This window comes from Anolis carolinensis, chromosome 2 (assembly GCF_035594765.1).
Source record: "Anolis carolinensis isolate JA03-04 chromosome 2, rAnoCar3.1.pri, whole genome shotgun sequence".
In the NCBI taxonomy this organism is placed as follows: domain Eukaryota; kingdom Metazoa; phylum Chordata; class Lepidosauria; order Squamata; family Dactyloidae; genus Anolis; species Anolis carolinensis.
This window is the reverse complement of record NC_085842.1, coordinates 269356086-269382620: the sequence shown is the minus strand read 5'-3', so window position 1 is coordinate 269382620 and position 26535 is coordinate 269356086. Positions and strand designations below refer to the sequence as shown.

At 38.1% G+C, this 26535-nt stretch overlaps 1 protein-coding gene across 1 annotated transcript in view; it reads left to right on the top strand.

Annotated features, from left to right (window-relative positions):
• Positions 1-26535, top strand: part of man2a1 (mannosidase alpha class 2A member 1) — a 92662-nt gene that overhangs the window by 61676 nt on the left and 4451 nt on the right. Inside the window, exons 10-20 of the mRNA XM_008114007.3 lie at positions 60-245; positions 508-622; positions 1584-1651; positions 12120-12285; positions 13822-14055; positions 14137-14259; positions 15265-15379; positions 17395-17528; positions 19210-19351; positions 19786-19919; positions 23715-23909. Of these exons, the coding sequence (XP_008112214.1) occupies positions 60-245; positions 508-622; positions 1584-1651; positions 12120-12285; positions 13822-14055; positions 14137-14259; positions 15265-15379; positions 17395-17528; positions 19210-19351; positions 19786-19919; positions 23715-23909 (1612 nt within the window). The remainder of the gene's footprint in view (positions 1-59; positions 246-507; positions 623-1583; positions 1652-12119; positions 12286-13821; positions 14056-14136; positions 14260-15264; positions 15380-17394; positions 17529-19209; positions 19352-19785; positions 19920-23714; positions 23910-26535) is intronic.

Genomic DNA, 26535 nt, shown 5'->3' with positions numbered 1-26535 from the left:
TGTTGATCTACAAAACTGACATTGATCCTGTCAATAAAAAAAATTTCTCTTTATTCAAGGTCTGCAGAAATGCTTTATTCTTTAGCTCTGGTACAGTCTAAGAAAACGGAGAAAATGAAAGCATTTCCTTCAGTAGATCACTTCAGATTACTAACAGAGGCTAGGAGAAACCTGGGACTTTTCCAACATCATGATGCTATCACAGGAACATCTAAAGACTGGGTTGTTGTGGATTATGGGACTAGGTGAGTGCTTTAAGTTTCATAGAGCCTGCATACATTTTTTGGTTTAAGATTAGATTGGAATTTTATGGGTTTTTCTTTTGTGCATGGTGCTATAAATGTTGACATACTTTTTCTCATACTTGTTTTGTGATGAAGTAGTTTGATTAATAGCTACATGTTAGCCAATATTCAGTAATTGCTACTCTTTTTCCCCTAGTGCTTTAAGATAAATAAATGCTTGAATAAAGCCTGCCAGATTTACAGTATTTTTTTTTATCCGCAGGCTTTTCCACTCTTTAATTAACTTGAAGAAAATCATCACTGATTCTACTCACATTCTTATTCTAAAGGACCAAGAAATGTATAGTTATAATCCATCAGAACCATTCCTTACAATGGTAGGTTTATGAAAATAATTTTCATGGTGGTGGCAGCACCTGATTCACAATGAGGGCACAGTTGTGTTGGTGAAAAGGTCTGTCAGCTTAGCTTCTCAGAATTAGATGGTTAAGGTACATTGTACATGGAGAACTTTAAATTTTGTACCACTTTGGTAGCTGAGTGCCCATTGCAAACTGGACAACGAATCTTGAATAAGGATTAAACATTAAGAAGAAAAAATGCTTTTTATGATCAAAAGTAGTCCAGTTAATATGACATACAACCTGATTGTGTTTCTTATGGGAAGAGAGTACCTAGGTTTTCAGGTGGTGGATGTATCTGGAGAATTTGGGGTGCCATTACAAAATAGATACATTTAAGTAGAACTAGTCGAGGAATATGAATACAAGGGACCTCAGCTCTGAAAATCAAGATGACTCTTTTAAACACACAGTTTTCTGCTTCTACAAAACATGAATTTTACAGCAGTATTAATCATTATACTAAGAGACAAATAACTTTAATGCTTACAAGCAAGAAAAAATGCATTCCACCCAGAACAAACTCACATTTAAAAAAAATAAATCTTACACAGAAAATGCATATAAATTCCCCCATATAACAACCAGGAGACAGAAAACCTAAACCCTTGCATATAGTCTCTGGCCTCTTCCACACAGCTGAATAAAATCCCAAATTATCTGCTTTGAACTGGAATATATGGCAGTGTGGACTCAGATATCCCAGTTCAAATCAGATATTGTGGGATTTTCTGTCTTGATATCCTGGGTTACATGGCTGTGTGGAAGGACCTTCGGAAAATAAGACTGTTGTACGCATGTGATGTGAAAAATGTCTGTTGATATTAGTGAAGATTGAACAGTGAGTAAAGGATTGCATTTTTGATTAATTTAAAGTACAGTTTTATTTTATGCATTTATATCTGTGAATAAATTGGACATATTTACCTATTGTCAGGATGATTCTCAGTCCTCACAAGACTCTTTGCCACACAAGACCATCATGCAACTGAGTAATCAGCCAAGGTAAGCATTTTGCTTCTGAATATTTGATTTAAAATATTAATAAATGTTATATAATGACAGTATACAATTCAGTTTTTAAAAACCCAATATGGTTCTGGAAGATACTAGGTGATTAGCAACGATTTACAAAATAAAAGGGGAATAATTTTTAAAATAATAGAGCACTCTGTGGAAACCCATCTTTTAAATGGCGAGAAACCCTGTGGTATTGGGTCTGAGTGTAGTTCTTAGTCCTTCAGATATTGTGGGATCGTTCTTGCTGTAAAGATTTCCTCTGCAAATCATTTCAGCAATGTGTACCTCTGTGTGTGTAAGAGAGAAGGTGACAAAAAAGACATGGAGTGATGATGTGCAGTATACAGTCCTGTATTACTGTAAATTCTTCTCTCACTTACTACCAGGCTGCCCCAACAAATTATACTCTTTTTATTTTGAGGAATGTGCAATTTAACAGAACAAAGGTTCCTTAGTCATTCTTCCTAATGAAGGAATCTGGTCACTAAGTAGTGGTGCTGGAACAGAGAAACTGAATTTGTGCAAAATTATATATTGTCAGGATGATTCTCAGTCTGTATAGTGTAGGGTATCAATAACTGAATGATCTTGTTACTAGAAAAGGGTAAGTGGTTTATGTCAATATTCCATTTTCTGCCTACTGTGTCTCAAAGCTTTGCCGTGGGAGGCACTCTAGAACTTTTGTCAGGTGATCCACAGCATTCTCGAGAGAAGCATGGACCCAATCTATCTGGAGCTCTTCCACTACTGGAGAGTCCGCTCTGGAGCCAACCTTTTGGACTTTTAAAATTTTACTTGTAATGTTGTGTGCTATAATGCTTTCGCACATTTTGCTGAAAACTATATCATAAAACTACATAATACTTAATTTGAAGGATATGATTAAATCATGATTCATAAATACTTGTGTTGAAGATAAATTCCAAACAGTATTCCTTTATCAATTTTTGCAAGGCCCAAAGCCACCCTTTTAACACACCCACACTTACTCATATTTCATTCATAGCAGTAAAGTAGGCTATAAATCTAGGTCAGAATTCGTTTGGGTATTCAGTCTTCATAAATGGACTTACGTTTGAGGGAAATAGAATTGAATAATTTAGCAATGTCCAAACTTAGCAAGGGGCTGCTGTTACTTGACCATATCAGACAGTTAGCAAAATGACCACTGGTGCATAGGGAGTGGCGATATTCATTGGAAAAGCCTGATGCGCAGTGGGACACTTGATGGTGCCCAATATACATATTCTGTTGGAGGGTTCATAAAAGCCTCTGTAAGGTAGCTAAGTATGCAAAGGGTTAGGCAGTGTAGGCAATGAGTACCAGATCCCAAGTGCCAGATTGAAATTTTTCTGATGCTATATTTCCTCTAGAAAAAAACATTCCACACCGTATACAGGGTGATGGAAAAGAACTCCCTAGTTTTAAGTATAAATACATTAAAACTAGGGAGTTTTTTTTTCAAACACCCTGTATTTAGTTCAGTTTATCCATAATTGTGTTGGGTGGTGTACTGCAATCAGTCATATTAAATGACCTAAATATAGGGTGTGAATTTCTAGTTACTATCATAAGGAGATAAGTGCAACAGATCCTTGTCCTCAATAGCGACTAACAAATGCCTTTTCTGCTGTGGCCCCCCGATTGTGGAATTCTCTGCCCGCGGAGATTAGGCAAGCCCCCACACTAGCAGCCTTCAAGAAAGACTTGAAAACATGGTTCCTTCGCTGCGCTTTTGGAGAGTAACCATTTTATATTTCTTTTCCGTTGCTCCCCCTAATATCTATCCTCCAGAATACCCCACTCCCTTATGACCCTGTTCGCTGTGGTTTTTATTTTTATGTCCTTCTCACCCCGAGTTTTAACTTAATGTTCATGTGGTCTGCCCTTGTTTTTATTGTCTCCTTGTTTTATTTTGTAATGGATATTATTTACTGTATTGTTTGTTGTATTGTGTTGTGCTGCTCTTTTATATGCTGTTTACATTGTATTGTTTTGGGCGTGGCCCCATGTAAGCCACCCTGAGTCCCCATTGGGGAGATGGTGGCGGGGTATAAATAAAGTTTTATTACAGTAGAGTCTCACTTATCCAACACTCGCTTATCCAACGTTCTGGATTATCCAACACATTTTTGTAGTCAATGTTTTCAATACATCGTGATATTTTGGTGCGAAATTCGTAAATACAGTAATTGCTACGTAGCATTACTGTGTATTGAACTACTTTTTCTGCCAGATTTGTTGTATAACATGATGTTTTGGTGCTTAATTTGTAAAATCATAACCTATTTTGATGTTTAATAGGCTTCTCCTTAATCTCTCCTTATTATCCAACATATTCGCTTATCCAACGTTCTGCCGGCCCGTTTATGTTGGATAAGTGAGACTCTACTGTATTATTATTATTATAATAATAATTATTATTATTATGTTGTTTCTATTTTAATTCTCAACTAAAAGGACAAGTCAAGAGAATATGTGATACATTGCTTGTTCTCACAGACACACATTCTTCCTATAGTGCAGGGTGGGTAGCTGTGGAGGGGGGGGGAGAACTTAGTGGTCTACCAGGACACCCACTACTAACTCTTCCTCAAAGAAATTGTTTTTTTTTCCCTCCCCAAATCCCCCCTGGGAGACATCTCTTTCTGTTCACTTCCTATTTCAAAAAAGTCTTCTCTGGAGCCTAAATTGGTCCACAGTATCCCGAAATCCATTTGTTTTGATCCCTGGCGGCCACAAAATCAATAGTGGAGGGAGGGTCACATCACGTGCAGGCGGCTGCACTTTCCCTGCCCCTGCTTTTGTGAAATAGAATGTCTATTAGTGTTCTGAGTTAGATATTTCTCCACTTGAAATGGAACTGTTAAGCAATTTAGACAGTGGGTAAGTATAACTGAAGGTACTATAGTTGTACAGATGTATTTAGCTTTAAGGCACTTCGCTTTGCTTGCTTCTGTAATACTCTTACATGTGTGTCCTAGAAAATTGCATTCTTTCATGTATAATCATCTTAAATATAAGTATATTTAAGTATATGATAATACCACTTACATTGTTACAAGTGTTCCAATAAAATAATTGAATATGTTTGAATATGATATTTATACCAAATGTTCTAATTCAGATAGCAGCATTTCCTTCTTTCTCCTCCGCAAAACCCGCATCACTGACCATACGATATCTCAGAATATAATGCTTTGCAAAGCTCTTTCAAGATGCAGACACAAGAAAGAAACAAATGTAACATTGTGCCAAAAATATTTTTGTCTCTTGTGGAATAATTACAGATTTGCATTAAGTAGTATGTGATAATGTGTTTGTACATGTGCAGTGAAGTCATTTCTTGTTTATGGAAATCACAGGAATTTCACTGCATTTTCTTAAGTAAGGAATATTCAGAAGTGGTTTTGCAGGTGGTTCTTCTGAAATAAAACCCACAGTAGCTGGAATTAATGAACAGTCTCCCCTCCAAGTGCTAAACTAGCCTTCCTCTGTTTAGCTTCCAAGAACAGATGAGATCTGCTGCCTAGAGTATTCAGACCCTTAGTACTTAGGGCAAGGGAAAATATAAATTACTGTTTAAAAATCTAAAACAACTAGTAGTGGAAGGTCTCACTAAATCAGCAGATTATATCTGATTTATAGCAGATTATATGACAAGTATCTTTCAGTCTTAATGATAAACTATACATTTTGAAAAGAGTTTCAGACTAGGTTATTGCAGTGTTTCAGGAGAATATGTGTTCGTTTTGTGTTAAACTAGATGATTTCAAGGACAAAAGTTTAAAGTAATAGCCAAGGTTTCTTATTTATCTAGATATAAGTTTATATATAAGAAGTTCTTTGACCATAAACATGGCACTTAGTAATTAATTACATGGTTGTCTTTGGTAAAATTTAGGAAAAGACCATATGAATAATATGTGTCTAATGCCGTCTGTTGCTCAGTGAAGCAGAACTACAGCAGTGGGGTTCATGAAGATTTCAGTGTTCTGACTTTCGGAAGTGAAAAGGATAGAAACTGTGCGCACAATTTTCTCTAGTGTTATCTTCATAACACTTTTATTAGGCAGCCTTTATATATTTCATTTCTAACCAGTAGAGCTTCTTCACTTGTCTTCCTTAAAAAGTCTTAGATTGGGACTTTGTAGCAAGTCACAAACTAAGAGCATTTCAGAAGATTATGGACTAGGACTATAGTCTCTGTACTTTTGGTTCCAAAAGATAAAACATTTAGGATGTTACTATCTTGCAGTATTATATGAATAAACATATCAGAGCTATATCAACCTAGATATAATTATATAAGATAGGGCATGAAGCCAGCTTCAAATTAACTGTTTCCCTTTGCACATCTGTTCAAAAATAAGTGTTAAGTAAACCTATTGTCTCATGGTTGTGGTGAATATTTGTATTGTTTTGGTTCTCTTAGCATTACGTTTATGGAAATTGACAAGGTATTAACACTTGTAAAAAGCTGATGGAGGAATACATTATATGCTTTTATTAGACATTGAAATTTCATAACAATCTGTACATTTTGGTTTAAAATTGCTTTGTGCTTTTGACAGGCAGTTATAAAATTTAAAATGTTACTGAAGCAAATGTATTTAATAATGTAAGTGCTATGTGCCCTTGTGAGCTAGGAGGCAGTACAGAAATTCTTCAAATAAATATCAAATGTTACAAGTACTATATATATATGTTCCTAATAATCCCCAGAACATACCTTTTAATTTAGCAGAATTGTAGTATAGAAACAGGTGGATAGCTTGTTTGTGACTCATGGTTGAGCTGAGAGCGAAACAGAAAGTTTCCATATTATATAGTCAATGCCTTCAGTTGGTATACTAAATAAATGAAAGAATTGGTTCAAAAAAGTAGAAATCCTTCTAGTCCAGTGGTTCCCAACCTTTTTTTGACCAAGAACCACTTTGACTAGGTATCAATCTCCAACATTAGTACTCAATAGGTTGCAAATAAGTTTTTGGTCAATTTTAGATTCGGTTTGATTATTTGGGGTGCTGATTCAGAAAATTGCATTGGTTAGACCATGTCAGCTCTAGTTTCTGATATAGAACATATGTCATCCAGTAGTTGCCATCTGTTCACCCACAGAAAACCATATTTAAAAATTTAGAGCTGATGTGGTCTATCTAATGCAATTTTTTTAATCATTACCCCAAATAACCTCAGGAACAGGCCGAAAAACAAAGACACCAAGGCACCCCCGCTTCCAGGCGCTACATGGAATGGTACCGCTCAGGGTGAAGGAGGGAGAGGAGAAGCAGCAGTCAGGAGGCTTGTTACGCCTTTTGTGGGTAGTCAGCCACTCCCCTCCCAACATCTTCATTGCCTCGGCATTATAAGAGAGTTTCATGAGACCAGTCACTCTTGTTGCAACAGTATAGTAACTGTGAGACTGTGGACCATATTTTAGTTCTTGAGGACCACTGGTGGTCCACGGACCACAGGTCGGGAACCACTGTTCTAGTCCATGCTAACTTTTCTAGAAGAAGTATTCAGAGGGTCTATTTTAACAAGGTATCTTTAAAAGCTGTATTTGTGTTATCACTTCCAGCCTTGTGAAATCACTTACTGTTTGGTAGCCATTTTGTTATAACTTTCCCTATTGAATTGATTTGATAATGTGTCTTATGTCTTCAGGCTCTGTTTTATTTATATTATTGCTCTTCATAGTTGGTATTTGTAGGAAGGGTTGTATATTTGGTGGCATGTTAGCAATTTTACAGTGAAGATATGATTCTTTAAAGGGGCTAGTTCAGTATGTGCATAAGTAATCTGGAGTACATATTGTATATATTGGATGTACATATTGGAGTACATATTGGATGTTTACTAGAGGCCAGTCCAGCAAAACACTCAGAAAGAATGACAGTGACATGGGGTGAGGAAGCAAGAGAGACTAACGCAGGACTTGGCGGGTGAAGCTGTTGAGGGAGTCTCTGTCTGCTGGAGGTAATGGAACAGAATGCCTCGGTGTGGTGAGAAGGAGAAAAGAGAAGCCTAATTTGGGTTCTTTTAAAAAAGACAACAAAGGTTAGGAATATTTCTATTCAAATTATCTTATCTTGTAGAGTGGGTATTTAAAGTGAGAGATGCTATGGTGTTGATGGCTTAAAGTAATCAGTTGGTACATGTGTCCTTTTCTTTACCTTTTAAAATATGGCAACTTTATACCCAATCAGATCTCAAGTGTTTCTTGGTATGAGCAGTAATACTTTTTGTCTCCAGAAATTAGAACCTGACTTTGTACCTGATTGTTTCTGAAGAACATTCTTGGGACATTTTTTTAAAAGAAATATTCAGCTATTTGTATGTTTGAAGGAGAGAGATCAATATAGCAATTTTCATTGGGTTCTTTTATTAGCCAGTCACTCACTATTGCACTATAAAAAGTGGAAATATTTTCCCAGTGTAAATCCTAATGGAGGCAATCAAATTTAGTGCATGCTCCCAAAGCTCATACCCAAGTGGATTCATTTTTGTGGAACTGTGGAATGTGGTGGGGAGAGGCAGGTACAACCGAGCAGTGGCAGGTAGCAGTTGGCATCCTGAAGAGCACATTAATGATGGCCAAGCCTCCTTTCTAGTTCTGGGGTACAAATATTCTGACTGGAAATTTTTTTCTTCAGGGTCTTTCTGACTGATCAAGACAGGAGAACAATTTTAAATTTTTGAAGGACGAAATCAATTCCAGCCGTAGACCCAGAGGCAGTGCCACAAAGGAGTGCTCTGAATGGTGAGAGCAGCACAGCTGCCTGTTGCCTCTGAAACAGAGGTAGTTGTCCAGTTTTGCCAAGTTCTTGTCTTAAAGTCCACTTTCAGACATCGGTAAATCTGCCTCCATGAATTTTTTTGGGATTAGTTCTATCTAGCAGTTGTTATCTTTGTGGATGGATGATGTTCTGTGCCGCATTGTATGAGTGAAGTACAGTCTTTTCATGAGTGTGATGTCTTGATTATTGTAGATACTAGTGGTGTGCATTCGGGACTTACCTTGTTCCGTTTCATGTCCGGGCTTTTGTCAGGGCCCTGATCCGTTTTTGTCTGGGCCTCCTGAAATCAGGAGGCCAGAAATTTCATTTTTGTTTTCTGGATCCATTTCTTTCAGCCCATTGGGTGGGAGGGGGCTTCACTAGTAGGCTCAAAGCGCCCAGGCCTACGGGTAAAGGCTTTGGACCTATACACCTGAGCCTCGCAGGATCTGCAACCAGTTGGTGAGTAAGGACCGCTCCTTAATTGGCTGCAGGCGCTGCAAGGCCCGGATGCATAGGCCCAAAACCTGCACCTGTAGGCCCGGGAGCTTTGGGCCTATGGGTGCAGGCTTTGGGCCTATGCACCCAGGCTTTGCAGACTCTGCAGACTCTGCAGCTGGGTGCCGAGTAAGGAGTGCTCCCTACACAGTGCTTGGCTGCAGAGTCTGCATCAGACCCTGCGAGGCCCAGATGCATAGGCCCAAAGCCTGCACCCGTAGGCCCAAAGTGCAGGGTTGCCTGCAGCCCAGTGCTTTGGGTCTACATTGATCCAAGGAACTTGGCTTGGAGCCGATATTGGCTCCCGCCTGCCTTTCGTATCGATTTGATACTTGTTTCAGGGGGAGGGGCCTTTCCGTTTCGTGCCATCCAAATGGACGGTACGAAACGGAAACATAAATTAAACAAAAGGGACAAATACCGTGCTCAACAGTAGTGGATAACTGATTTAACTAGTAGAACTTATGCTTTGCTTTAAAAAGGCACAGTAACTCTGTATTAGACATATTTCTAATGTCCGTATGGGTCTATATCCTCAACTTTTTGCTGGATGCTCCTCATATCTGTGTCTTGTCGCTTGATAGGTTTCCGTCTCGCCTCGTCTTCTTTCTCAAGTGGCAAATCATGACTACATTTAAGATCTAAATTCCCCTTCCCTCGGTACCTCAGTCTTGCTGCACTACAAGCTTACTTTTGTTGGACATTTTAAAAAATGATCTATAAACAAATAACCTTTTATATCTTACTGCTTTGGTGATCATATTAATTGTGGTTCTGCTGCATCTTTGTTTAATCTGACACAAAGGTTTCACATCTTCCGATTTAGAAAAGTATTATGATTGCTGATACATGCATGAGCTTCACTTTTCTCACATAGCAGGCATTAAATATCTCCAATTTAGATAAGATATAAATATTTTATTTTCCAACAGTGTTTGGATTAAAACAGCAGTATTGAAAGAGCTAGTCTTGTGTTGGGGTTTGAGTTTTGGACTAGGACATAGAGTTCGAATACCTCCATGGCCAGGGAACCTCACTGGAGGACCTTGAGCCAGTTACACTCTCGCAGCCTCAGGGGAAGGCAAAGGCAAATTTCCTTTAAACAAATTGTGCCAAGAAATCCACAGTATAGATTCTCATTAGGGCAAAAATGACTTGAAGACACACAACAACGACATTGAAAGATACATCTAAGTTGTGATATGGGTTGATATTTCTATGGCAAAACTCATAATATGCATTTTAGTTTGCAGATTTCTTGTGTACTGATTTCTCCTACCCTTCTTTGTAAAGCATAATGTTTTAAATATCACTGCATACATTGTAAATTTCAATCCCAAGAATATATATTTGGGCTGTGCAAAACTTTATGCCTTGTTTGTCGTATCTATTTCTTAAGATTCGCACATATGATGCAATATTAAGAAATGCAGGGGACACCCATGCAAAAAAACTTAAGATTCAAAACACTGGCCTATGACTTTCGGAAGAGTTATATGTTTCGTAAATGGCTCTAGATCTCCGTCGTGGGAACTGCTTCTCCCCCAAAAGGGCTGGGTTTGGTTCCCCCACAGGACCACTCGGAGGATAGCGAGGCCCAGAGTCAAGGGAAAAGCCCTGCTCTTTTCCCAAAGGGGGTAGCAAGGGGCCCCCGAAGCAGGTGGAAGGCCTGGCTGGATGGACGGACTAGGAAGAAGCCGCTCCGACACATGGCCAGCCCAGAGAGGGACAGGTAGAGACCATACTCACATTGAGGCTTTAATGTGAGAAGTGAGCGGAATTCTGAGCCTTTTGAATTCTCTGCTACAGGGGTCCTAACCTTCCCAAACTACATTTCCCAGAATTCTGCTTACCGCCTTGTGCCTCCTCCTCCTCTCTGAAAGTTTTGGTGGGGAGCAACCTGTGTTCATTCTCTAAAGGGATTTTGAGATAAAAGAGGATTGTAGGGAGTTGAATCAACGCTGTGAGGTAGGCAAAGTTGAGAGGCAGTAACTCCAAAGTTTACCTAGTAGGTTTCCTATTATTATTATTATTATTATTATTATTATTATTATTATTATTTATTTCAAAGGCTGGATGGGCATCTGTTGGGGACTGTGCTTTTCCTGCCTGGCAGAAGGGGGTTGGACTGGATGGCCTCTGGAGTTCTCCAGTGAAATAGTACTCTTAAGTTTATGTTGGTTAAAATTCCCCAAAAATCAGTGGAGGTGCAAATCTTTCTGAAACTTGTGGGGAATGATTTCCTGGTTATGTTGTATTATTGAAAATAGAAAATCAAGGAGATAACTCTTGATTTTTTAAAAAAAAAAGATTGTTGAAAAAAAACCCTGCAAGTTTCATTCCAATAGTTCTAAAAATGAGGAAGAAAAGAGTCCTGCACGCTTCCCTACTTGCGTAATTATATAATGAAAAAGTAACAAAAATGTTGTTATATTGTCATGGTTCTATGTAACAGCTTACAAGAATATTTCAGTAACCTAAATGGGAACTGCAGTGTTTTTGCAGGCCTAGAAATAAAAACTGTTAAAGGATCTTCCATTGTGAATTTTCTAATGTTTGTGAGTGCACATTTTAGGAGATGTCTAGTGTTTCATGCTATATTGTTTATGATTTCACTAAAGAAATTATGTATTGGTAAACAGTCAGTCATTTTGGCTGTGGTTTTAGCAAATAAACAACATATCTAGAAGCAATTGGATGCAGGTTTTGCCTGTCGGAGCAATTCATACTATTAACTATAGGTAATACTGAAAGCGTGGGTTGGATCTGAAAAAGCTTTTTTGCTGGAGGAAATTCAGTTATGCCCTACTTAAAGATAATTAGTGACTTTCTTTAAAAATAAATTGCAGTGTTGCATTTACATACTTAAAATTCCTTTGCTTTGGATAATATTTTGAGGTTTTAAAATATCCCCACTATATATACATTCAGATAAATAGATTTGCCTTGGGAAAGAGATTAGTCAAGAACCTCTCTTCAGTATGTTTTTTCCAAAACACATAAACAACTGTGTCTTTTTAAGAACACACTAAACATAGATTCTCCTTTTTTGTGTTTTCTTGGCAATGCATAATTGTAGATAATTTCTTACACATATAATTTATTTTGGATAACATAGACATCTTTGGGCAAATTATGTTGTTTTTGTAAAGTTCTGGCAATGTTTCTTGCAGGTACCTTTTGATTTATAATCCTACAGAACAAGACCGTTCTTCAGTGGTTTCAGTCTATGTGAACACGCCCAGAGTTAAAGTCCTGTCTCCTTCTGGAAGAGCTGTTTTGGTTCAACTTAGTGCAGTGTGGGATGGAACGGATAAAATATCGTATGATGCATATCAGGCAAGCTCTTTGTAGTATTTCATCTGTGGCCATGTACTAGAAATATGTTTAAACATTTCTTACTTGGCAGGTAGTAGATGTTTGTTGGACAAAAACTGTCATCCGTTGACTCCTGATGTTGAAGGCTACTTTGCATGTTGTATTTATAAATTCTAAAAATATTTCCTAAGCAGAAGTGACGTGAGTGTGTGTGTGTGTGTGTGTGAACACACATATAGACACACTTTCTTGTTTCAGATCTGCTTGTGTCCATGTTACTGGGAAGAAAGCCTTGTTAGCTTTTTCTTTGTTCCTAAAGAAGCCAATTACTATATAACATTTATTTATTTATTTATTTACAGTATTTATATTCCGCCCTTCTCACCCCGAAGGGGACTCAGGGCAGATTACAATGAACCCATATATGGCAAACATTCAGTGCCAACAGACAAACAACATTCAGTTTTAGACAGACACAGAGGCATTTTAACATCTTTCCAGCTTCACGATTCCGGCCACAGGGAGAGCTGTTGCTTCACCGTCCATTGGTGGCTGTTCTTCCTCATTCTTTTCCTTGTGAGCAGTTTTATGGTGTTGTAGATTAGTTAAATTAGCCTCCCGCATAAAGCATACCTAAATTTTCCCTACTTGACAGATGCAACTGTCTTTCGGGGCTGCATAGGTCAACAGCAAGCCGGGGCTATATTTTTTTTTAATAGTCGGAGGCTTAACCCGACCCGGGTTTTGAACTCATGACCTCTCGGTCAGTAGTGATTTTTAGCAGCTGGTTACTAGCCAGCTGCGCCACAGCCCGGCCCCATTTCACTAAACTTGCAACATAAAAAGTTTATTGCAGTAACTGGTCAAAGTTATCAAAGGGATGCAGCATTTTGAGTATGTTAAAACAACTACTCCTGATTTCCCTTTGCGTTCCTTGATTGAAGTATGAATAAGCAGTCTTAATCTAGCATTTGATAAACTGTTAGGAAGAATAAGAATAGCTGAAGACTCCTGAGTGTTTGCATGCTCTGGTGATATGTGTGTTTATATGCCTTTCAGATGAGGCTGACATAGAGAAAATTATTGTCATCCCTTTAGTTTTGAAAGTTACAAGTGATAGTAATCATTAAACCAGCATGGTTTGTTCATTCAAAATATTTTGAATATGAATAGCTGTTCATTTTTCTGAGTTGATTTAGCTTAATTCAACCAAAATCTACTACTGTTGTATTTCTTATAATAGAGAAATAAGAAGATATCAGTGTAGTGATATCACAAAGAAGAGGCAATCTATTTAAAGGACAACTGCTACAGTGAATATTCTGTGCTCAATATACTTTATTTTAGGAAAAGCTTTGTAGTAGCAAACTGGAAAGATTACAGCTAATGTCAGAATTACCTTTTTTAAATAGTAAATAGTATTGTGAATTATAAAATAGTTTCTAATGTTGTGTTTGAATTCCTTTATAAGTGAAATGAGCTAAATAATTTTGTTCACACTTTTGATGTTTATTCTAAATATTGTAAGGATAACATTTCCTTTCCTGCTCCCAACAGATTTCTTTCTTGGCTCACATACCACCTTTAGGTTTTGGAGTTTACCAGCTTCTAGAGGGACTAGGTTCGGAAACTGCATTAGCTGATTATAATCTCTATCATAACGATAAAGCTAAAGCAATCACACCATACAGGGTTTTCAACGTTAAAGGAATACAGAATGCTTTGGATGAGATAATGTTAGAAAACACTTACATGAAAATCTGGTTCTCTGGCCACTCTGGACTCATTGAGGTATGTATATTAATTATTTGATAATATTTTATATTGAAACAAATGGAAAGTTGTCAGTCTCATTAAGTGTTTTCTTTTTAGAAAGTAAACACAAAGGAAGACAATAAAAATTATCGTGTGAAGTTGGATTTTGTGTGGTATGGAACTACAAGCAACAGAGATAAGAGTGGAGCTTATCTTTTCTTACCGGATGGAGATGCCAAGGTAATACATGCAGCGTTTTCTCTTTTGTGATAATCTGTTGTCACATACCCTCTCCTTATTGCTTCAGTTGGGGCCAGTATTGGCTTTATTTTGGTTTCTAATGGTTTTGTCCAGCTTGTACAGGTACATAGTTTAGCTTGTTTTAATTTGTTGGTACTGTAAATATGATTTAGACTGTTAAATTATCTTCTATTCTTCATATTTCAACAATAGAATAGCTGTTAGGAGTATTCATTTCCCTAAGGTGTGATAATGGCCACAAAAAACAGACTGCTTAAAAGATTATCAGATAACTTTATAGAGAATGCCTCTAAGTGACTGCTAGTGATGACAACTGCAGGCTATTCAGGATTGGGAACAACAAGTATCCCTGCAACCACCAGTTGCTCAGGCACAAGCTTGAAGATTTCTTTCTGTCCAGTTTCTGGGCTTCCTATGGGCATCCAGGTAGCCATTAAGGGGAATGAGCCTAAATCTAGTTGCTAGTCCCATCTAGAATTCAATTGTTGATTCACTGGGATTTTCATTATGTGTTTTACTAATCAGGGGATCTCCTCCAGTTGAATCTTGCAAACACATTTAGGCCAGTGCTCTGGACATGGTATGAATTTGGTCTGATCCAGTAGGACTCTTTTTACATTTAAGTGTTGCCCTATAGCAGTGGTTCTCAACCTGTGGGTCCCCAGGTGTTTTGGCCTACAACTCCCAGAAATCCCAGCCAGTTTATCAGCTGTTAGGATTTCTGGGAGTTAAAGGCCAAAACATCTGGGGACCTAAAGGTTGAGAACCACTGCCCTATAGTCATTTCTGTCATATAAAATGAGTTTCTTAAGTTAATTGGCATCTATTTCAGCCATTTCCACAGAGACAGCCACGTAAGCTTCATCTTTCCTTATTTCTTTATTTTATTGGGACTCCTCTTATGGAAGGTGGTGCCCCAGGCAAAATCATGAAATATAAGGATAAAAAATACAAACATTTTTTTCTTCATTTGTCTTTTCACAGCCTTATGTTTCTTCTGATCCACCTATCATAAGAGTTACACATGGCAGAATTTTTTCTGAAGTTACTACTTTTTTCCATCATTTGACTCACACAGTACGACTTTACAAAGTTCATGGTAATGTAATTTTAACAAATACAGTTGAATAATTGTATGTTTTTTGTTTATTTAGAGTTTGATTTTTGTCCTGTTTTGTATTGTACATGAATATTGTTAGAAGGCCTTTGTGCAGCTCCAACCTTTTTTTACTCCATTAGGAGGTCTTTGATGGGGGAGGGGGATATTTGCTAAATACATTCAGCATTGCTGTGATGTGCTTTTGAAGAGTTTTGGGCAAATTCATCCAGTATAGGTTGCAGCAGCTACCTATACATGGGAAAACTTTTTTGCCTTGGGGCCGCATTGTGGGCCCAGCCAGGAGGGCCAGTCCAGGAGGGCAGCTGGGCACACACTGGGTGGAATAGGCATGAGAGAGGAGAGGGCCTGAGAGAGGACGGGGGAGGGCCTATGTCCTCTTGGCATAAAGATGTGGCTGCTCATCCCATCCTTATGCTGGGAGAAAAACAAGACATGCGGCGACTGGCCCGATCCTCCTCCCCCAATCTTCGGGCTGTCCTCTCAGCCTTATGTTGGGAGGAGGGCGAGATAGGCAATGTCCAAGAATGCTCTGGAGGGCTCTCAACTGCTGTGTGACTTCCTTGGGCTGTCCTCCCAGCATAAAGACTCGACTGCTAGCACCGTTCTTATGCCAGGAGGAGCGTGAGGCACACGATGGCTGAAAGCCCTCCAGACGGCTCTCAGTTGCTGCATGCCTTCTTCCCCTGTCCTTTCTGCATAAGGATGTGGTGATGTGGTGAACCACCCTGTCCTTATGCCGAGAGGACAGGGAAAATAGAAGGCCTTAGGTAAGTGCTCAGGGGACTAGCCTTAGTTTGCCCATGTCTGAGCTAGATTGATTGTTATGAACTGGCATCCCATCCCTCCCCCAGTTTCTGCTTTGTTTCTAAGCAGAATTTAAATTGCTATGTGGACTTTTAAAGTCCATAAACAGCCTGTCTGGATGCCACATTTTCCCATATGAACCAGCTGGTAGTTGACATAATCTTGGAAGGCATTTTGTTTAAAGAATGCTTGATTTTCTTAACCATGTTTTAGTATTTCAAAAGGGTGCTTTTTGTCCCTTTGAGACAATTTAAATTGGACTCAATGTGCCTGCATGAAAAATAATACACAAAACATTTTGTGAGGGTTTGAAAAGTTTGGGTTTTGCCTCTCTTGGTGATGTTGGAACCTCCTGCCAGGGAGACTAGGTTGGCTTCTTTCCTATACTTGCACAAGAGGGGTTAACTGGTTTGGTAATGCTATTTCTTTTTATTCCTAAGTATTTTATGTTTAATCTGTTTTAAAGTTTTGATAGTAATTCTATTTTTATTGCAATTGTTTTTTTATTAGCTGCTTTGATAATTAATTTCAACTGAAGGGTATTTTGTTCAGAAAGAGTAGGTTAACTCTTTATTATTAAAAGCAGTGAAAACTACCATTTTCACAGCCTTTGTTTCTATAGCTGGGAGGAACAAGAGCAGCGAACAACTCAAATAAAGATTTTAGTCATTCTGCTTCTGAAAATCAGAGAGTAGCAAATGTGAAATTATTTGGACTATGTAATACCTCAGCCTTCCTAAATAAAGTACTCTCTATATGCTTTTTAATACAAACTCCATACTCTCTATCTCTTGGCCATGGTGGCTTAATGCTGATAGTTGTAGTTCAAAAGGAGAAAGGCTACAGTATATAGAATGGACACAATATTACAGTTTGCAACTTCTGTCCCCTGGCATCACTCCTAAAATTGTTCATCTATGAACAAGGAGATAAGGTATTTTAGAGAGCTCCCTCTGTTTATGCTTTGAGCTTCGAAATAGGTAGACTAAGGAACTGACAAAACTACCTCTGAGCATTCCTTGCCAAGAAAATCCTATTAAATTAATGGGATCACCATAGGTTGACAGGGACTTCAAGCCAGATACATGTACATAGATGATTCATAGGTCTTTTGACAGTACCTGTATCGCTTCAGGTAATGGATTTGACAAATCAGTATTGGAAAATCACAAAATCTCTTTATAATTTAGGATTAGAAGGCCAGTCTCCTGAGATCACCAATATTGTGGACATCAGAGGAGAACAGAATCATGAGATTGCAATGAGAATTTCTACTGATATAGAAAGCCAAAACAGATTTTATAGTGACCTCAATGGATACCAGGTAATTGCAATGGGTTTTTTAAAACAAAGTGAATACTCTGTCTGCATTCTAAGGCCCGAACCTAGTGTGGAACCAAGTTGCTTTTGTACACATTCTAAAAAAGGTCATCAAGTATAATAAGACAGTTAGTACTTTCTCATATCTGTCGCCTTGCTTTATATAGTTTTGATCAGTGACGCATCTTCTCGGATCCACATGTCAGTACTGCAGATACATGATTCCACTTCCATGAAGGGGAAATCATTTACCAACATTAATTTTGTTCTGAGCCCACAGCCATGGTGGAATGCAGTACATTTCATTCAGTCAAGTTTTCTGTATTTGCAGCAAAATGCAAGCTCTTTCACTTGTTAGAGTAAGCACACAGAAATACTACTACTAATAATAATGTTTATTTGTATCCTACTTTTCTCTCTGGTTGAGACCCAAAGCAGCTCACAACCTTAAAAACAATACACTTAATCTAATATGGAGCTGTGCATATGTCTGTGAACTTACTTGAACAAAAACCTCACCTGTATCAAACACCCTGTTTTAAACTTTTCAGTAGTTCCACTTTCTGAGACAGCAGTGGTCAAGTCCAGAGAACACCTCTTTTGTATCTTTGACATAGCATTCCTAGAAATGCTTCCTTGATTCACTGGGCAAATAAGGTTTTCAATCTCTAAGGCTCTTAAAATAAATGTTTATCAAGTATCATTTGTTTTTAAAGGCTCATACAATGTTTAAACACTTAACTAGTAAACTTTTTCAAAACTTTTAAAAACATAAATGATACTACACTGGTTCACTATTCACAGTTCACATGATTACAATTGCATTCTTTCTAACCTTCCCTTGAATCCTTAACAATCTCCCCTCCTGCCCTGCTGCTTCTTTTTGGCCAGAACTCACACAATGTTCAATTTTCAAACTTAAAAAAGTCACCCCTTCTCTCCAGCCCCCATTTATTCAGAGCTGCAATAAGCCTGAATCCCAAAGAAAGCAGGCGCTAGCTCTATTAAAATTTTATTATTTGTTGTAAGAGTTCCTTTGGTCTTGAATGTGGGGGATATTAATGCAGTAAATTAATACCAGAAGAACCAGTATAATGTAGTAGTTTGAGTGTTGGACTAGAATACGGGTTTGAATCCCTGCTCAGTCATGGAAGCCCATTCATGCACTGGGTGACCTTGAGCAAGTCGCACACTCCAGCCCCTCTGGACAAATTCTGTCATATGTCTGAAATGACTTGAAGGCATGTTACAATGAAATTAATAGAATAAATTTTAGTTGTGATGATCATGATTGATGGTTTGGTTTTCTAGGAAAAGGCTTTATGATCCTTCTATGCTTTCAACAAAACAGTGCCCTTTCTTCAAATGCATCTAATCACCTCTTCTTTATCATGTATACCTCATAGAGGCCTGGATTTTTGCATAAAATATTTTTAACAATTACTGTAGCTTCATTTAGAAATTAATTTGAGTAACTATTGTGCATGATACATTTTGTCCCCTTTTGATCAAAACGAAATACAATAGTAATCTCATTTTAGGATGAGTCATTTTCTTTTGTGTTACTTTTTTTTAAAGTACAGTATTTACAGTTGCTTCTGGTTTTTAGCTAGCAAAAGGAAGTTTACTATTTGTTTTATTTAAATTATCAATGAAGTTTACTGAAATCACCTCTGATAATTTAGATTCAGCCTAGACAGACAATGAGCAAATTGCCTCTTCAAGCAAATTTTTATCCAATGACCACAATGGCTTATGTCCAGGATAACATGATTCGCTTGACTCTTCATTCAGCTCAGTCTCTTGGAATTTCAAGTTTAAAAAGTGGTAAGTAACTATCGAGGCTTTCAAAGAATGATTCTGGTGGAAATAAATCACATTCTCCTGATAACATACCATAAATGGCTGCATAATCACAATGTATAATGGCTCTCTAATATTTAAGACATTTAAATACTCAAAACAGGACAAAGTAATGTAACCAGAAGTATGGTATCAGTATTGCACATTGTAATTCTGACTGTTGGCTTGATGTACCTTAGAACAGGGAGAATTATAAATCTCCTATCTTATGTATATCATTTTAGTCTCCTAACTACACCAGAATTGGAATTTCAAAACCTTAAGATCTGTGTTCATGTGAAACTTTATCTAAACTCTTAATGTGTCTTGTTGCATTTTTCTTTGGCTTTTTTATATTATCACTCAGCTATTTCATTCATGTTGATGGAGCCCAAGTAAGACTAAACGTTTGTTTTCAGGCCAATTAGAAGTCATCATGGATCGTCGACTTATGCAGGATGACAACCGAGGTTTAGGACAAGGTGTACATGATAACAAAATTACCGCTAATCTGTTCCGACTTCTGTTGGAGAAGAGAAATGGAGTCGATACGGTAGGAAGAGTGTTACATATATTTTGCTTCCTTTATAAACAAAAATTAATGTTCTAATATGTATTATTCGTAATAAGCCATATCACTGTCATATAAGTACATTTCCAGAGAGATAATCCTTTATCTTTTTTAAGTGCAGTAATAGTTCACTGTTCAAATGTGGGTTTTATTGCACCAAGGGAGGAACACTCTGGTTCATGGAGTAGGGAGCTCTGGGCGGAAAAGTTCAATTTGGAGGATATGGCTTGGGAACCTACTGAAGTCAAGGGTCCCACATAATCTGGTCCACATAGGGTTTCCAGCAGAGAAATCCAGGTCACAGGTTCAAATCCCGGGAGCGGCATGAGCAACCGCTGTTAGATCCAGTTTCTGCCAACCTAGCAGTTCGAAAACATGCAAATGTGAGTAGATCAATAGGCACCGCTCTGGCGGGAAGGTAACAGCGCTCCATGCAGTCATGCCGGCCACATGACCTTGGAGGAGTCTACGGACAACGCTGGCTCTTTGGCTTAGAGATGGAGATGAGCACCAACCCCCAGAGTCAGACATTACTGGACTTAACGTCAGGGGAAACCTTTACCTTTACCTTATATTGTTAGTTCCCTAAATCTGTTTAAAATTATACTTTCTTGGCAAACCCATTTAGCTCTTGTTTTGGCCTGTCATAAGGCATTTTTACCATGGTTATACTGAACATGAGTGGAGGCATAATATGCTAGTTAAGATGAACAGTCTTGTACATGTGGAGATTCTCTATATGCTCTGGGACCCCCAACTCTCATGGTTCCCAATCATATGAATGGTCAATCTCTATATATGGAATATGATGATGGGTAAGGTGGAGTTAGCATGCTCCCTCTTCTTATATATTTAATTTAACATGATTCTGACTGAATGAATAGACTGCAGCCTTAAATATGAGGCCCTATAATCAATTTGCTAAGAAAGCAAAATTTGGGTTGTTGTATGTCTTTCGGGCTGTGTGGCCATGTTCCAGAAGTATTCTCTCCTGACGTTTCGCCCACATCTATGGCAGGCATCCTCAGAGGTTGTGATGTATGGATAAACTAAGTAAGGAAAGGAAAGAATATATATCTGTGTAGAGTCCATGGTGTGGCAAGAGTCCTTTGTCACTGGGAGCCAGCATTAATGTTTCAGTTAATCATCCTAATTAGCATTGGAAATGTTTTGTCTCTTGCCTGGGGGCATCCTTTGTTCAGTCAAGCCCTCATTGTGTTGGTTCCCATCTACTGTTTTGATTTTGGAGTTTTGTAATACTGGTAGCCAGATTTTGTTCATTTTCATGGTTTCTTCCTTTCTGTTGAAGTTGTCCACATGCTTGTGGATTTCAATGGCTTCTCTGTGTAGTCTGACATGATAGTTGTTGGAATGGTCCAGCATTTTTGTGTTCTCAAATAGTATCCTGTGTCCAGGCTGGTTCATCAAATGCTCTGCTATGGCTGATTTCTCTGGTTGAATTAGTCTGCAGTGCCTTTCATGTTCTTTGATTCTTGTTTGGGCGCTGTGTTTGGTGGTCCCTATGTATACTTGTCCACAGCTGCATGGTATCCGGTAGACTCATGCAGAAGAGAGAGGATCCCTCTTGTCCTTCGCTGACCGTAGCATTTGTTGGATTTTCTTTGTGGGTCTGTAGATAGTTTGTAGGTTGTGCTTCTTCATCAATTTGCCTATGCGGTCAGTAGTTCCCTTGATGTATGGTAAGAACACCTTTCCTCTGGGTGGATCTTTGTCTTGACTCTCATGGCTAGTTCTTGGCCTTGCAGCTCTTCTGATGTCTGTGGTGGAGTATCCATTGGCCTGTAGAGCCCAGTTTAGGTGGTTGAGTTCACCTTGGAGGAGATGAGGTTCGCAGATTCTTTGCACGGTCTGTCAGGGCTTTGATTGTGCTCCTTTTTTGACTTGGGTGATGGCTGGAGTTTTTATGAAGGTATCTATCTCTGTGTGTAGGTTTTCTGTAAACTGTTTGGCCCAATTGTTGATTGGGTTTGCGGATGACCAGAACATCTAGAAATGGCAGTTTTCCTTCCTTTTCTTTTTCCATGGTGAATTGGATGTTTGGGTGGATGCTGTTAAGATGGTCCAGGAACTTGCTGAGTTCTTCCTCTCCATGGCTCCAAATTGTGAAGGTGTCATCTACGTATCTGAACCAAACAGTTGGCTTTTTTGGTGCTGTTTCTAGGGCCTGTTTTTCAAAGTATTCCATATAGAAATTTGCTACTACTTCATAAAAACTCCAACCATCACCCAAGTCAAAAAAGGAGCACAACTCCATTCTACTTGTAAATTTGAGTGAGGTATTGGATCATTAAAAGATTGTGACAAGGTTACAAATCAATACTGAATCTGTAGCATGCTTAAAAACTCACAATAAACACTAAATCACCACAATATTTCCCAAATTAAAGAATATAAAATTGGCTTGTGAATTGTGTTTTAGCAGCGTCAGGTTTGATTCTTCCTTTGAAAATATTTTGAAATAATGCCAGTAATTAAGGTTTACTTCATAATGTGCTAGGAGAGTGAAATGTCTGGAATTAAGATCCTTCTGGTTTGTATTATATGTGGCACAGACGGAATTGGTAGCCAAACGAAAAAGACTGCAGGGTCAGCTACATTGGGAGCAAGAATTGTGAGAGTTTGTATGGATGGGAATTGAAAGCTTGCAGCTCTAAGTTGCCAATTCATCCAATTTGTGATTTTTTCGAGAGGGTGATAGCACATGCAATTTCCTAGGTCACCCTCTGCAAAGTACCTTGCTTCCAAGGGACACCTCCTCCCTCCTGAAAGGAATGCATTGGAGGAGTAGGTGGCTCAGGATCTCCAGTCTTTTGTTGATGTCCTTGCCTCACTGCTGCCAACTTCCTCTGAAAGCGTGGGGAAGTGCTACTGTTGTTCAGCAGAATTCCAGGCTGAATGTGTAAAGTAATATATTCGTGATGACTTTTAGCAATCTCCTTGCCTTAAATTGGAGTTGCTTTGATGGATTGTGTCTTATCAAAGATATGGCATTTGGTGCCTCCAGATCCTTTGGAGTGCAGCTTCCATAATCCATGATCATTGGACATAGTCACTGGAGTTTATGAAACTTCACAAATGTTCACAGCAAACTTTCAAAACAAGCATACAAACGACGCAGCATTGAATTTTCTCTATTTTCTTTAGCTTATTAAGTGATAAAGATTTGACACACAAACAATACCATCATCTATGGAGTAGCTTCTGGGCCACCAATGAAATTAATAGGAATTACATTTTAAAACTTTATAAATGCTGCCTACAGTATCATAAATAATATTATAAATGATTCAAAGGTTGTCAGTCAGGCAAGGTATGACAGGTTACTTAAATGGTACAGACAAAAGCAAAATAGAACATCATATAAAGAATGAAAAGGCATTTAATGATAAAGGAATATTATGCACTCATCAAGCACAGATGTGTATGTCAGAGGACGGTACAAGATTGCCAGCAAGAGTGAATAAGATACGCAATATTCTTTTAGAATGTACATATAAGCTGCCAGCTAGTTACTTAGGCACTCTTAGACTTATACACATAATTTCACATGGTCCAGTTCATATTTGTGTTCCTCTTTGCATTCACGCATTCTGTATAGGAGAAAGCGAAGAAGTATTATTGCAACACTTAGGTACAGATTAGGATAGGCATCTAGTTTTATTCCCAGAATAATGGCTCAATGAATAAATGCATTTATATTTAGAATACAAAACCTGCCAATAGTTTACTGCTATTTTCTTTTTCTTTTTGTAATAGAAAGAAGAGAAGTTATCAGTCAGCTATCCTTCTCTCCTTAGTCACATCACATCATCTTTCATGAATCACCCCATGATTCTGATGGCTACCTATGCAGACACTGGTGTCCCATCCCTATTGAATACTTTTTCACCACTAACTGCACCCATGCCCTGTGATATGCATATCGTCAATTTAAGAACAATACAGTCAAAGGTAAGTTGGGAAAAATACATTTTCATTACCTCTCTAAATATATTTCAACTGTTTGTTGTGGAGAATACAATTTTTTAAAACTTCTGGTATGAGACAGGAAATTAAATGCTGTCTCAGCATTTTTACTCCTTGTCATCTTTTACTCTTCTAAGCACACAAAATGTATCTGAAAAAAATCTTGACAGCAACTCTGCAAATTGTGTCAATAGCAAGGAATGAGAACAAAAGCCGTTTTTATTCATATATTGAACAGGAGTTTAGATTTAAGACCAACAGCATCTTTATTTATTTATTTATTTATTTATTTATTAAACTTGTATACCGCTACTCCCAGTTTGGCTCAGAGCGGTTTACAGAAATAGATTAAAACAATACACTTAGCTTTAAAATAACAATAAAAACAACAATAAAAGCAACAATAAAAACAGACATAGCCCCGAGTTTTTCACCCATTGAAAGCTTACCTCCTTTGGTTCTGGTCTGCAGTACAGTTGTGTGCTTTGATAATTGTATATTCATAGATGCAGTCCACTTTTTCACAACACAAATAGAATTACCGGTTGGAATTACTTTGATATATAAATAGGCTTTCATTAGGGAAAATTGCTGAAGCAGAGAGTGATAAACGTCTTGTATTTTGTAAGCCACAAACTACTTCTTTATTTTTTACCAGCAACAGTAAAATTGTGGATTTTATGCATGTTATTGGAATGATAAATGCTAACATAGTTAAAACATTTTCATATTGGAAAACATTGAGCTCTTGCACTAGTAGCATTAACATATTTAGATTTAAGCCAAACAGAAAATCCTATGTATTTCAGTAACAGAGAGCATTCAGAGAACATTTCCAAACAGCATCTTTTCCCCTAACATTCTCCAGCTAATATGTTATTCTTTCCCGTTACAGAATCTTGCAGTCCTGAGTGGATGCTCTCTCACATTAGATCAATAACGCACAATATTGCACAGTCTTCAAAACATCAATATTTTTAAAAGCAAAAGGTTTACCAAAGAGGCCTGGTAACAGGCAGCCATGCTAGAATTTTCCTTTGTTAAAAGGGATAAGTGGTTTGCAGTACCAGGCCTGAAGTATAGCTTAGCGCAGAGGACATGCCATTGCTTTAAGATGTGGTAATGACCACTGGCTTAATTGGAGGATAATGTTTGTTATCAGCAGCAACCAGTCATGATAGCTGTGTGTAAGCTCTATAACAGCTGCAGAGGATGGCTTTTGCCTTTAGGTAATACTTGGTCATGGTGGGAAACACGATATTGGGCTTGGAGGACTGTTGGTTTGATCCAGAACAGCTTTTACATAGCACAGTACAGAATGCAGTCTCTAAAATGATTTCTCTGAAGGCAGATTTCCCAACTGCATACCAAAAGCATATTCTTTATTCTCTCTCTCAGGCTTTCTGAAGGGTTAGCAAAATCTGCGAGCATATCAGTTAACAGAGCCTGTGTGTGTGTGTGTGTTTTCTAATTTGTAGGTTGGAGAATCTAAATTGAAACATTTAGATGCCTCCTCTTTTGCACAATTCAGTTTACTGTCTGGTGATTGGGGAGGATATTTTGGTTGTATTTGAGAAAATTTTCTGGCTCTCTTTTTTGATGCTACTGCCAAGTGAATCTAATGGTATAAGATGTTGCAGAACTTTAAAAAGGAGATAAAGGACTGCTTCTCTGTGCAGGCTTAACATTACAGCAGTTACCAGTTAATCTTGGATAGAAACCAGTAATGCTAGGCTCCAAATTGCCCATTCAGATTCAAGCAGCTGACTGATTAATAGATTGATGGAGTGCTTATATATATTTATATGCTGCCTTTCAGGATACACAGCCTTGCAAGGCCACTTATAGTAGTATCACAGTAAGCAATTTTTTTAAAAAAGAAGATAAATGACTCTTTTAGAATGGGGGGCATTGGAGAGGAAGGGCTTTGAGATACCTGTTTCCTTCTCTCTTGCTGCGTCTCCATGGATTCGTTTTCCTTGATGATGTTAGATTAGCTGTCTTTTGTAAGTGGTGGGTGGTACAGTTTGGCTCTGAGATGGCCTTTCCTGCCTCTTTACTGGAAATCTTCTCTGGTAATGGACCTGTAGGAGCCAGGGGAAAGTGCAACTGGAGCAGGTGCTCAATGTGGTCTTTACCTATCTGTTTTCTAGCCTTCTCCTTGTTTTCACTTCCAGGATCCTTCCACAGATTAGTCAGTGATAATGACTCTGTGGTGGAGCAGGGAGATTGGGGATAGTTCAGCTGGAGCAAGTTCTCAAGTGGCATTTGTCTTCCTGTATTCTTTTTTGTTCTTTTATTATTTTCCCCAGAGCTATTTCAGTTTCTTTCTGTGTTGTGTGCCTTCATGTTGTTACCTCCAAGGCAACCTTAAGGCAAAGCTAACATTGGATATATTTTTTTGCAAGAATTGTTCAGAGCGGTTTTGCAATTACTTTTCTCTCAGGGTGAGAAAGGGTGACAGATTAGGGATTCAGACCGTGGTTACCTAGAGTACTAGTCCAGCACTCAAGTTGCTAGACTACACTGGCTCTTAATTTCAATGTAGCAGTCAAAATTCAGAATTTTATACTCTAATTTTCTAATTTCTCCCCCAAATTTCTCTTTTTTG